Here is a 13,676-nt window from a genome sequence, read left to right as displayed (position 1 = left end):
ACATTAACTTCAATGACTGACCACATTTTACAGGATTGCCACAGAAAACCACTTTGCCCAGAACAGGCAGAGAAAATAGAGGCGGCTAATAAAAAGAAGAGAGTGAACAACAATAGATAGAGCCAGGAGGAGGGGGCTAAAGATCACGCTGCAAATATGGAACCACTTAGGCCCTGAGAGCACCCCATAAAGGGTTAAAGATGGCTACGGGATAAGTGGAGCTCGTTTATCGCAAATTTGACAGTGGTAGTTAAATGGTGAGTTTTCCCTCCAAGCTGCCAGTCTGGGGAAGCAGACGAGGCTCTCTGCTCTCCTCACCTCCGCTCTTCTTCTGTGGTTTACGGCCGCCAGTCCGCTCATCTCAGCCCTAAATTTTTAGCGTGAAACAGGACAAAGAAGAAGAGGATTTTCTCTCCTCATCGCTGCTTTCGGCCTGAAACATCTTCTCCTCTTCATCTCCATCCAGACCTACAGCTCTCCTCCTGTCCCTTGCTGTGGAACTAAACGTGCCAACCCCGGAGTCCTCGCAGATGTCCGCAGTCTGGCGCTGAAACGGGCGCTCGCCAGCAGCCCAGATGCATTATCGACTCGTTGCCATTGTGATGTCCTCGCTGTGTGAGGTGATCAAAATGGGGTCAGGCGTCCTGCAGAAGCAGAGCGGTGAGTACACCAAGGACCAACCTGCATGTTGGGCTTCTCTAAACTCAGCTCATTCTTTACTTTATACTCAATGCAAACATGCAGAAATGCTCTTTATAAAAATCACCATGTGATAAATGTATTAATAGACAAGTCTAACTTTAACACTGAGATGACAGTATAACATTCTAACATGTTGTTTCTTATTAAATAAACTTGAATTCCTAAATGTATTATTATCATTTACTACATGGGAACACTAGACAGAGCTGACGTTGATGTTCTCTGTCATTGATTTTCATTAAATATTTGATGATAATAAAAAACAAAAACAGGCTTCTCATCACATGACGTCTCTTCACTATATGAATATTTATCTGATTTAATCAGGATAAAAGACGACATTTACAACCTCCACGGCTTCTGTAAACTATCTGTCATGTCAGCTGTCCCATCCATCGCTCCACATCCACAAATCAAACCTTCATATAGAGGAGCAGCTGAACCATCATCCACATATTTACATTGATTTATTTTGTAGTTGTGAGGCTGAACTGCTGCTCATTGTTACGCTCCACAGTGGGTTGAAACTCTCCTCCAAACCAGATCAATGGCTAACGGGTCCTCATGAACCCCCCCACTGAAACACACAGGTATGCGGTGACCCTCACGCTCACCATGTCTGGCATTTCCTCAGGAATTTGGGACTAATAGACGAGAGATCCGGTCTCAATTACACTGTCATTTTGCCCCCATAGAGGTGAGGCGTTAGATCCTGATGAGAGGGGGCTCGTGGTTCCTTCAGGTACCGCTGACTCACATTAAATACAGCAGCTTTAACAACATCACACTGACAGTTATTACAAGATGGGTACCGATCATAACAGTCAGACATCTGTTTTACAAAATAAATGATGGAAATGATGGCAGACCGTCTGAAATACTGTCCTCAGCAGGGGTGGAAGAAAATATCAGAAAAATCCAGTATCGCGATATTATGTTTTGTGATACTGCATTGATTCTCAAAAACACTGTATTGATTTTTAATTAACAGTTTACCTGCAAAGATGAACTCTTCATTCTCTTCATTTACAAAAAGATGTGTCCTCTCAGTGTCCTGCTGTGATGTTGGACGTTACATGGACTGGGATAAATGCAAAAACTCTTCTGATAGCATAAAAAAAGTAAAGTTTTTTTACTAAAATGTTATGCACATGGTGGGGTTCTTTATACTATAACAGTTTTCCTTGAATTAAATTTTAAAAAATTGCAATATATCTCAATATTTTGAATGGTAACCCCTCTATCATGATACGTAGGGCTTTACAGTTAATTGAATATTGATCGCGATAACGATTTTGGCTTCCCACAATTAACTGAAGATGATCGCCTGAGATATTGATTTTTAAAATGTTCTGCTCATAGAAAACTCTGCTGCATATTAAATCAAATGCTTCCTAAACTAACATACAGATGTTTTGACTTCACTTTTGGGGATAGATATTATCTATACAACCAATGTGATTAAATAAAGAGCATACAATAGTTTATGTAGCTCTTAATGTTGCTAATGTTGCTCTCAAAGTGCACCAGATTGAAGCATTTAACTTTAAAATGTAGCTAACAAAAGGTGAATATTCCGTTTTTTTTCATATTGCAGGAACAAATATTGTAATGTGAGTTTTTTCCAACATGGTTCAGCCCAAATCTGAATGTAGCACAGCTTGGAAGTGAAAACAGTGCTCTGTTTATTTTAATGTGAAAGTGCAATAAAAATATGTTGTCGCTAAAATCAGTGAATAATTGTGATAAATAATAACTTTGGCCATAATAGTGCAGCCCTACTGATACGTATCATATCACCAGATTATAGATTATTCATACACAGCCGTGGTCATCTACTAAATTACAAATTTACATTTAATTTAATTTCATTCAGTTGCTATTTTATATTTGCTTATGTTTATATTTATTTTAACTGCACTATTTGATGCCTTTTTTTACTTTACATTTACTTGTGTGATTTCCTCTTTTATATATAAATATTTGATGAACATTGTTGAAGGAACCTGAGACCAACGAGTTTCAGACTGCTCTGCTGGAGCCGATAGATGACAGATAAAGAAACTTGAACCTTGAAAAAGTACAAAACTTTATGGAAATCCTAGAATAAAACCTTTAATATGTCTGGTTACAATGTTAAAAATATAAATACACACAACGTTGTATAAAATCTGAATATGACATGATGCCAGCTGAGTGTTGGATGATGCTGATGGATCAGAGCAGCTTGAACCTAGAGGTCGTTTTTAGGTGTCGGGGTCAAACGCTGCTGCTGCAGGTGACCCGCCGTCACAATTCATCACTTCACAGCAGAGGGATTCATGTTGTCATTTTATTCTTCCCTCCCCCGTCGCCCTGTTTCCTCCCTTCATTTACCCCTCACCCCTCACCCCCCCTCTGTCACATCTGGACTTGGTTCCTTTAGCTGTTAAAACTCACAACTGAGGAGGTTTCAAGTGTTTCAGGAGTCAGAGGTTGAACCCATTATTCTATCCGCTCGTGTTTCTGAGACGCTGATCAACCTCTCACATCACATGATGATGAATGGTGATCTACACTCAGTCAGATGAGGTCTAATCCAGATTACACCAGGAATCAAGATTATTACAATACTTGACTCTGGTTTTAGTTCCTCGCATTAATAATCAATAATCAAAGTTGATTATTTTCACGTTTTGTATTTTGCAGCGATGTTTAAGTCCAGCCTGATGTCTTACACATAACAGAAAGATCTCAGTCACTTCCACACAGTGAAGCATACAGCTGATTAATTAAACACTGGTATTGGATTAGTACTCATTAGTGCTGGACGATCAGGATACTTGGCTGCTGATTCAGTATGTGTTGTGATTCTACAAGTATTGTGATTTATTGTGATTGTTGTTAACTGTTTTAACTCTAGACCATGAAGGGAACAAGTTAAATCATCCATTTCTAGGGACTTTTACTTTGGAAAATCTCTAAATTAATCCAGTAAAATGTTTGATTTTCAGCATGTACTGTATGTAGTCAGAGATGTCCTGAAGTCAAATATATCAGTCATTGTCAGGAATTATTTATTACATTTATTATCCATCAAGCCAAAAATCAAAGAATAAAGACCTTTCCCTCACAGATTAGTGGTATTTTCTTTTTAATTTATAAGGGACATGTAATGTTTTATACTTCTGGTGAATATAATCCATCAATCTTATTTCCATAGATGTATTTCATATATACAGTTCCCTTTGTTAACACCTTATTTTGAAAAGTGGACGTAGTCCCACGTGTCTACTTCCTCTAACTTCTCCAAGGTGGTCTCTAGCTCTCCCGTCAGCTCCGTTCTCTTTATCCATCCATGGTCAGCTCCATCGGGGCCGTTTGAATGCAGAGAACACAAATGTCAGTATCTGGGTGCTCTACAGTTGTAGCGTCGGCCCATTTGACGACGGAGACGAGAGCGACGGCCGGCTCGCCCGCACGTTACCGCGGTACGATAACGTTTCCTGTCCGTGACAGAGTTAGCATGCAGCATTAGCTCTGCTCTGTCTAGCTCTGCTTTTCCTGTCAATGTGTGAAACCCAAAGTGTTTCCATCCTTAACTGGATGTGTAGTGTTTACCACACTGGATTTAACATGTGAGGGTGCAGGTCGTATCCACGCTGACCCTCCAACATTTTAGACTTTCTGAGGTTTGTTTTGGTTGACGGATACGGAACGGATATGACGTCACGTTACTCAGACTACAACAATAAAAGTTACAACTTCCTTCTACCTCCACATGGACTCAGATGAAGCTAAGATATTGATTCTGGTATTAAAACATCTATTTAGAAATCGTAAAAAAAACAGTGAATGAAAGCAGCTTGTTGAACTGGTCACACTGGAGAAAAGTGTGTTAAATAACAGCACAACTTCAACACAACTGCTATCAATTGTGTGTAAATCCACATGTGTGTCATTAGGGACTTCTGCACATCTTGTGTTATTTTAACACGTCACCCCACCTGGCACCTTTTTCTTATTAATTTACACATTGTGGTGCATCGTGGGTATTTTGGCATCCAACAGAAGCAGCGGCTGCTGTACATTATTGAGAAATCACACCCTAAAAATATTTTTTGTTATTTCTACTAGTGAGGAGGTGGAGGATCATCCCACCTTTACCTTCCACTTCACAGGCTGATATCCAGGATAACTACTATACTGCTCTACTATATAGAATGAGAAAGAAAGGAACTGTGTAAGTAATAACTTTTGGTCTGTTTGTCTTTTTTATTATCAGGTCTTTCATTCAGAAATTATAAATAAATACAATTTTACTGAAGCCATAAAATTTATATCAAAATAAACATCTTTCAGATCATTTGATTATAATAAAGGAAGTTTAACAAGCAGCCATATTTAACCAAAGGTCGGCATGCTGCGTCACTAAAGCTCAGGATATTAACATGACATATGGTGATATTGGATAGGCCATTGGAGAAGCTGCAATATGATTTCATTATTATTTGTTTTCTGTTTGTTTGTTGCATAACATTTACCCAAAAGCATTTTGACAGCACTTTATGTCGGGAATAAACAAATCTTACATCATACATTTGGCATTTTTTAATGTTGTTTTGCTGTCACAACTTGGTGGCGTGTCAATCAGACTTTATTTCCTCTGTTCCATCTGTCCTACCTTTCTTAACACTTCTTACCTTCAGCATTCAGTTTTAGGGTGGAATGCCCCTTTTAAACACTAGCATGTTTCCCTGAAACCCAAATGGACCTCGTTACACCTGGTGTTTGTTAAAAACCCAGTGCAATCCCATGCAAGGTCAAAGGTCGGCGTTTTACGCTACCTAAACCTGCCGAGCCTCTAAAAGTCCCTTAAGCCTGCAGATCGATAGCATGTGTGCAGAGAACTGGTTCTCTTTGACCTCAGAGTGAGGTCCCAGATATGTTCTCCTCTACAGCGGACTCTTCTGTACCTAGTAAGCATCTTCTCATCTCTATTCTCAACCATTAATAACTCTTCTAAACTGAGATTACGTGGAAACACATCCCTAACTTGTGCAAGGTCAAAGGTCATTGTTAAGTGCTACCTAAACCAGCACAAAAACAATGACAGACTGACAAGAGAATCACTTCAAAATGGGTTTGGAGGCCCAGCAAGAGTTCTGGTGCACGGCAGCTGGATTCTCACGATATCACGAGATCACACGGAAATGTCTTCAAGTAAAGTGTCTGAGGAGCGACTGCAGCTACGGGCTGGTTCCGGTTCAGCAGCAAGTGACGGCTGCCTCGCTGAATCGCTGTGTGTCTCACGTGTGTGGCGTCCACATCGGCAGCCTTTCTGCTGCGGTTCTGCTGCTGTCAGCCTTTTCTTTCTACAGAGGGTTGTCCTTTCATAACGGCCATTTCATCTCATTAGAAATGTCATTTAGATTTAGTTTACACACAAAAATGTTAAGAAGCGTGTGGTAATATGTAAATAATAGTAATAATCCACAACTCTGTTCTTTATTCATTCATGGAGCCGTCACTGCACTTCTACTGACCACATGTCCACCTGGCAGGTTCTGGACTGGTTCTTATACTGACCACATGTCCAGCTGGCAGGTTCTGGACTTGTTCTTATACTGGCCACATGTCCAGCTGGCAGGTTCTGGACTGGTTCTTATACTGACCACATGTCCAGCTGGCAGGTTCTGGACTGGTTCTTATACTGGCCACATGTCCACCTGGCAGGTTCTGGACTGGTTCTTATACTGGCCACATGTCCAGCTGGCAGGTTCTGGACTGGTTCTTATACTGGCCACATGTCCACCTGGCAGGTTCTGGACTGATTCTGTAACCCGTCTCTGGCATCACTAATGAATTGAGGAAGAACTGACACCTTTAATTTTCAGTTGGTTCAGAAGTACATATTTTAGAATGTCATTATTATAATAATTTTCTATAAGTCTGATTAGAGTGTTGCCTTGAAAGGAGGGAACATGCTGAAAGGCTAGAAATCAACCAGTTAAACCGTGTGGCTGAAGTTAAACCTCAGGTACAGGGAGCTCTAGGAGGCCCTCTAGAGGCCCAGCCCCTGAACCAACGCTCACTGAGCCTCTACAGTAGCTGCAGGAGTCCAGGTGATCTCTACAGGACGCAGCAGCCCAGTTCAGACTGAACCACAGGTCCAGTTTAGCTGGGGGTTCTAGTGATCATGTGACGGCGACCCAGACAATGCAGGTTTTTAATGCCAGAGGAATAGTATGTAGTGGGTTTAATGCCAGAGGAATAGTATGTGGTGTATTTAATACCAGAGGAATAATATGTAGTGGGTTTAATGCCAGAGGAATAGTATGTAGTGGGTTTAATGCCAGAGGAATTATATGCAGTGGGTTTAATGCCAGAGGAATTATATGTAGTGGGTTTAATGCCAGAGGAATTATATGCAGTGGGTTTAATGCCAGAGGAATATATTGAATCAACCAGCTACTGGACCGTCTCTGACTGGAACACCTGACACCTGTCAAATCTATTATTCATCTACTGCTCCTTCAATCACAGTTGTTTGGTGTTACTACCCTCATACTCCTGTCTCTGTCCCTGTCTCTGTCTCTGTCTCTGTCTCTGTCTCTGTTTCTGTCTCTGTGTCTGTCTCTGTCTCTGTGCCTGTCCCTGTCCCTGTCCCTGTCTCTGTTTCCGTCTCTGTCTCTGTGTCTGTGTCTGTCTCTGTCTCTGTCTCTGTTTCTGTCTCTGTGTCTGTCTCTGTCTCTGTGCCTGTGCCTGTGCCTGTCCCTGTCCCTGTCCCTGTCTCTGTCCCTGTCTCTGCCTCTGTCTCTGTTTCCGTCTCTGTCTCTGTGTCTGTGTCTGTGTCTGTGTCTGTCTCTGTCTCTGTCTCTGTCTCTGTTTCTGTCTCTGTCTCTGTCTCTGTTTCTGTCCCTGTCCCTGTCCCTGTCCCTGTCTCTGTCCCTGTCTCTGCCTCTGTCTCTGTTTCCGTCTCTGTCTCTGTGTCTGTGTCTGTGTCTGTCTCTGTCTCTGTCTCTGTCTCTGTTTCTGTCTCTGTCTCTGTCTCTGTCTCTGTCTCTGTCCCTGTTTCTGTATATGTATATACTATTTATATATACTGTATATAAACTCTGAAAAAAAAGTTTGGAAACTTGTGTTTGGTGGATTATTTCTCTGTTGTTACAATGCTAATGGTCATTGTATTCTACATGGTTGGAAAGCCTGTTTATTGACCTTCACAATGATGTCCAACTTGTAAGGATCATGCATTTGTGGGAAGAGCAGCACAGCTGATTATGTGGGTAGCACCCAAGAAAAATGTTCCAAAATGCTCCGTCAATGGTAAACAGTGTTTTCTCCTGTTGGTACTGACTCTTGTTTTGAGTTGTTTGGTGGATTGGATGATTGAACTCTCTATCAGTAACAAGGAACAAACAAGACATATTGGCTATTTTACACTTTATTCATTTAATCCACCGTCAGGAGCCTCAGTAGAAGTGGAAGATCCATACGCAGCCACAACAGCCTGGCACCTCCTCCTCATGCTGGTCACCAACCTGGTCACACGTTGCTGTGGGATGGCGTTCCATTCCTCAACCAGGATTCATTGCAGGTCAGCCAGCGTGGTTGTGTTGGTCATCTCACTGCATTGAGATGGCCTTCAATGATGACAAGCCTTGTTTTGCCAGTGACATCATTGAGGGAACACACAACCACGGGGGCTGTTCTGCAACGAATCCTGGTTGAGGAATGGAACGCCATCCCACAGCAACGTGTGACCAGGTTGGTGACCAGCATGAGGAGGAGGTGCCAGGCTGTTGTGGCTGCGTATGGATTTTCCACCTTTACTGAGGCTGTATTAAATGATATATAACCATTTCACTCTGCCTCAGCCTCTTGTTCCCAGTATAACCAGTCCATTCAGCCTCTGGTTCCCAGTATAACCGGTCCACTCAGCCTCAGTCCACTTGGCCTCTGGTTCCCATGTATAACCAGTCAAATCAGCCTCTGGTTCCCAATATAACCAGTCCACTCAACCTCAGCCTCTGGTTCCCAGTGTAACCAGTCCACTCAGCCTCTGGTACCCAGTATAACCTGTCCACTAAGCCTCTGGTTTCCATAAAACCAGTCCACTCAGCCTCTGGTTCCCATTATAACCAGTCCACTCAGCATCTCGTTCCCAGTATAACCAGTCCACTCAGCCTCTGGTTCCCAGTATAACCAGTCCACTCAGCCTCAGTCCACTCAGCCTCTGGTTCCCAGTATAACCAGTCCACTCAGCCTCTGGTTCCCATTATAACCAGTCCACTCAGCCCTGGTTCCCATGTATAACCAGTCCACTCATCCTCTGGTTCCCAGTATAACCAGTCCACTCTGCCTCAGCCTCTGGTTCCCAGTATAACCAGTCCACTTAGCCTCTGGTACCCAGTATAACCAGTCCACTCAGCCTCAGTCCACTCAGCCTCAGCCTCTGGTTCCCAGTATAACCAGTCCACTCAGCCTCTTGTTCCCAGTATAACCAGTCCACTCAGCTTCTGGTAACCAATATAACCAGTCTACTCAACCTCACTCCACTCCGCCTCTGGTTCCCAGTATAACCAGTCCACTCAGCCTCTGGTACCCAGTATAACCAGTCCACTCAGCCTCAGTCCACTCAGCCTCAGCCTCTGGTTCCTAGTATAACCTGTCTACTCAGCCTCTGGTTCTCAGTATAACCAGTCTACTCAGCCTCAGTCCATTTACCCTCTGGTTCCCAGTATAACCAGTCTACTCAGCCTCTGGTTCCTAGTATAACCAGTCCACTCAGCCTCTGGTTCCCATTATAACCATTCCAATCAGCCTCTGGTTCCCAGTATAACCAGTCCACTCAGCCCCTGGTTCCCATGTCCAACCAGTCCACTCAGCCTCTGGTTCCAAGTATAACCAGTCCACTCAGCCTCTGGTTCCTAGTATAACCAGTCCACTCAGCCCCTGGTTCCCATGTCCAACCAGTCCACTCAGCCTCTGGTTCCCAGTATAACCAGTCCTCTCAGCCTCTGGTACCCAGTATAACCAGTCCACTCAGCCTCAGTCCACTCAGCCTCAGTCCACTCAGCCTCAGCCTCTGGTTCCCAGTATAACCAGTCCACTCAGCCTCTGGTTCCCAGTATAACCAGTCCACTCAGCCTCAGTCCATTCAGCCTCTGCTTCCCCGTATAACCAGTCCACTCAACCTCAGTCCACTTGGCCTCTAGTTCCCAGTATAACCAGTCCACTCAGACTCTTGTTCCCAGTATAACCAGTCCACTCAACCTTAGTCCACTCAGCCTCTGGTTCCCAGTATAACCAATCCACTCAGCCCTGGTTCCCATGTATAACCAGTCCACTCATCCTCTGGTTCCCAGTATAACCAGTCCACTCTGCCACAGCCTCTGGTTCCCAGTATAACCAGTCCACTCAGCCTCTGGTACCCAGTATAACCAGTCCACTCAGCCTCAGTCCACTCAGCCTCAGCCTCTGGTTCCCAGTATAACCAGTCCACTCAGCCTCTGGTTCCCAGTATAACCAATCCACTCAGCTTCTTTTTCCCAGTATAACCAGTCCACTCAGCCTTTTGTTCCCAGTATAACCAGTTCACTCAGCCTCTGGTTCCCAGTATACCAAGTCCACTCAGCTTCTGGTTCCCAGTATAACCAGTCCACTCAGCCTCTTGCTCCCAGTACAACCAGTTCACTCAGCCTCTGGTTCCCAGTATAACCAGTACACTCAGCTTCTGGTTCCCAGTATAACCAATCTACTCAGCCTCACTCCACTCCGCCTCTGGTTCCTAGTATAACCAGTCAACTCTGACTCTGGTTCCCAGTATAACCATTCCACTCAGCCTCTGGTTCCCAGTATAACCAGTCCACTCAGCCCCTGGTTCCCATCTATAACCAGTCCACTCAGCCTCTGGTTCCCAGTATAACCAATCCACTCAGCCCCTGGTTTCCATATATAACCATTCCACTCTGCCTCAGCCTCTGGTTCTTAGTATAACCAGTCAACTCAGCCTCTGGTTCCCAGTATAACCAGTCCACTCAGCCTCTGGTACCAAGTATAACCAGTCCACTCAGCCTCAGTCCACTCAGCCTCAGCTTCTGGTTCCCAGTATAACCAGTCCACTCAGCCTCTGGTTCCTAGTATAACCAGTCAACTCCGACTCTGGTTCCCAGTATAACCATTCCACTCAGCCTCTGGTTCTCAGTATAACCAGTCCACTCAGCCCCTGGTTCACATCTATAACCAGTCCACTCAGCCTCTGGTTCCCAGTATAACCAGTCCACTCTGCCACAGCCTCTGGTTCCCAGTATAACCAGTCAACTCAGCCTCTGGTACCCAGTATAACCAGTCCACTCAGCCCCAGTCCACTCAGCCTCAGCCTCTGGTTCCCAGTATAACCAGTCCATTCAGCCTCTGGTTCCCAGTATAACCTGATTACTCAGCCTCTGGTTCCCAGTATAACCAGTCTACTCAGCCTTAGTCCACTTAGCCTCTGGTTCCCAGTATAACCAGTCCACTCAGCCTCTGGTTCCCAGTATAACCAGTCTACTCAGCCTCAGTCCACTTAGCCTCTGGTTCCCAGTATAACCAGTCCACTCTGCCTCAGCCTCTGGTTCCCAGTATAACCAGTCTACTCAGCCTTAGTCCACTTAGCCTCTGGTTCCCAGTTTAACCAGTCCACTTAGCCTCTGGTTCCCATATATAACTATTCCACTCTGCCTCAGCCTCTGGTTCCCAGTATAACCAGTCCTCTCAGCCTCTGGTACCCAGTATAACCAGTCCACTCAGCCTCAGTCCACTCAGCCTCAGCCTCTGGTTCCAAGTATAACCAGTCCACTCAGCCTCTGGTTCCCAGTATAACCAGTCCACTCAGCCTCAGTCCATTCAGCCTCTGCTTCCCCGTATAACCAGTCCACTCAACCTCAGTCCACTTGGCCTCTGGTTCCCAGTATAACCAGTCCACTCAGCCTCTGGTTCCCAGTATAACCTGATTACTCAGCCTCTGGTTCCCAGTATAACCAATCCACTCAGCCTCAGTCCATTCAGCCTCTGCTTCCCCGTATAACCAGTCTACTCAGCCTCAGTCCACTTAGCCTCTGGTTCCCAGTATAACCAGTCCACTCTGCCTCAGCCTCTGGTTCCCAGTATAACCAATCCACTCAGCCCCTGGTTTCCATATATAACCATTCCCCTCTGCCTCTGCCTCTGGTTCTTAGTATAACCAGTCCTCTCAGCCTCTGGTACCCAGTATAACCAGTCCACTCAGCCTCAGTCCACTCAGCCTCAGCCTCTGGTTCCCAGTATAACCAGTCCACTCAGCCTCTGGTTCCCAGTATAACCTGTCTACTCAGCCTCTGGTTCCCAGTATAACCAGTCTACTCAGCCTCAGTCCACTTAGCCTCTGGTTCCCAGTATAACCAGTCCACTCTGCCTCAGCCTCTGGTTCCCAGTATAACCAATCCACTCAGCCCCTGGTTTCCATATATAACCATTCCCCTCTGCCTCAGCCTCTGGTTCTTAGTATAACCAGTCCTCTCAGCCTCTGGTACCCAGTATAACCAGTCCACTCAGCCTTAGTCCACTCAGCCTCAGCCTCTGGTTCCCAGTATAACCAGTCCACTCAGCCTCTGGTTCCCAGTATAACCTGTCTACTCAGCCTCTGGTTCCCAGTATAACCAGTCTACTCACCCTCAGTCCACTTAGCCTCTGGTTCCCAGTATAACCAGTCCACTTAGCCTCTGGTTCCCAGTATAACCAGTCCACTCTGCCTCAGCCTCTGGTTCCCAGTATAACCATTCCACTCAGCCTCTGGTTCCCATTATAACCAGTCCACTCAGCCTCTTGTTCCCAGTATAACCAGTCCACTCAGCCTCTGGTTCCTAGTATAACCAGTCAACTCCGACTCTGGTTCCCAGTATAACCATTCCATTCAGCCTCTGGTTCCCAGTATAACCAGTCCACTCAGCCTCTGGTTCCCAGTATAACCAGTCCACTCTGCCACAGCCTCTGGTTCCCAGTATAACCAGTCAACTCAGCCTCTGGTACCCAGTATAACCAGTCCACTCTGCCACAGCCTCTGGTTCCTAGTATAACCAGTCAACTCCGACTCTGGTTCCCAGTATAACCATTCCATTCAGCCTCTGGTTCCCAGTATAACCAGTCCACTCAGCCCCTGGTTCCCATATATAATCAGTCCACTCAACCTCTGGTTCCCAGTATAACCAGTCCACTCTGCCACAGCCTCTGGTTCCCAGTATAACCAGTCCATTCAGCCTCTGGTTCCCAGTATAACCTGATTACTCAGCCTCTGGTTCCCAGTATAACCAGTCCACTCAGCCTCTGGTTCCCAGTATAACTAATCCACTCAGCTTATTTTTCCTAGTATAACCAGTTCACTCAGCCTCTTGCTCCCAGTACAACCAGTCCACTCAGCCTCTGGTTCCCGGTATAACCAGTCCACTCAGCTTCTGGTTTCCAGTATAACCAGTCTACTCAGCCTCACTCCACTCCGCCTCTGGTTCCTAGCATAACCAGTCAACTCCGACTCTGGTTCCCAGTATAACCATTCCACTCAGCCTCTGGTTCCCAGTATAACCAGTCCACTCAGCCCCTGGTTCCCATCTATAACCAGTCCACTCAGCCTCTGGTTCCCAGTATAACCAATCCACTCAGCCCCTGGTTTCCATATATAACCATTCCACTCTGCCTCAGCCTTTGGTTCTTAGTATAACCAGTCCACTCAGCCTCTGGTTCCCAGTATAACCAGTCCACTCAGCCTCTGGTACCCAGTATAACCAGTCCACTCAGCCATAATCCACTCAGCCTCAGCCTCTGGCTCCCAGTATTACCAGTCCACTCAGCCTCTGGTTCCCAGTATAACCAGTCCACTCAGCCTCTGGTTCCCAGTATAACCAGTCCACTCAGCCTCTGGTACCCAGTATAACCAGTCCACTCAGCCTTAGTCCACTCAGCCTCAGCCTCTGGCTCCC

The 13,676-nt window shown here is 45.4% G+C and overlaps 1 protein-coding gene across 2 annotated transcripts in view; it reads left to right on the top strand.

The window, feature by feature from the left end:
- Nucleotides 1–215: 215 nt before the first annotated feature.
- Nucleotides 216–13,676, top strand: part of rspo4 (R-spondin 4) — a 45,857-nt gene continuing 32,396 nt past the window's right edge. For both annotated transcript variants that reach the window (XM_037786487.1, XM_037786494.1), the window contains exon 1: nucleotides 216–660. In XM_037786487.1, coding sequence (XP_037642415.1) covers nucleotides 576–660 — 85 coding nt within the window. In that variant the 5' untranslated portion in view covers nucleotides 216–575. The remainder of the gene's footprint in view (nucleotides 661–13,676) is intronic.

This window comes from Sebastes umbrosus, chromosome 1 (genome assembly GCF_015220745.1).
Source record: "Sebastes umbrosus isolate fSebUmb1 chromosome 1, fSebUmb1.pri, whole genome shotgun sequence".
NCBI classification, from domain to species: Eukaryota; Metazoa; Chordata; class Actinopteri; order Perciformes; family Sebastidae; genus Sebastes; species Sebastes umbrosus.
This window is presented reverse-complemented; position numbering and strand designations above follow the sequence as displayed.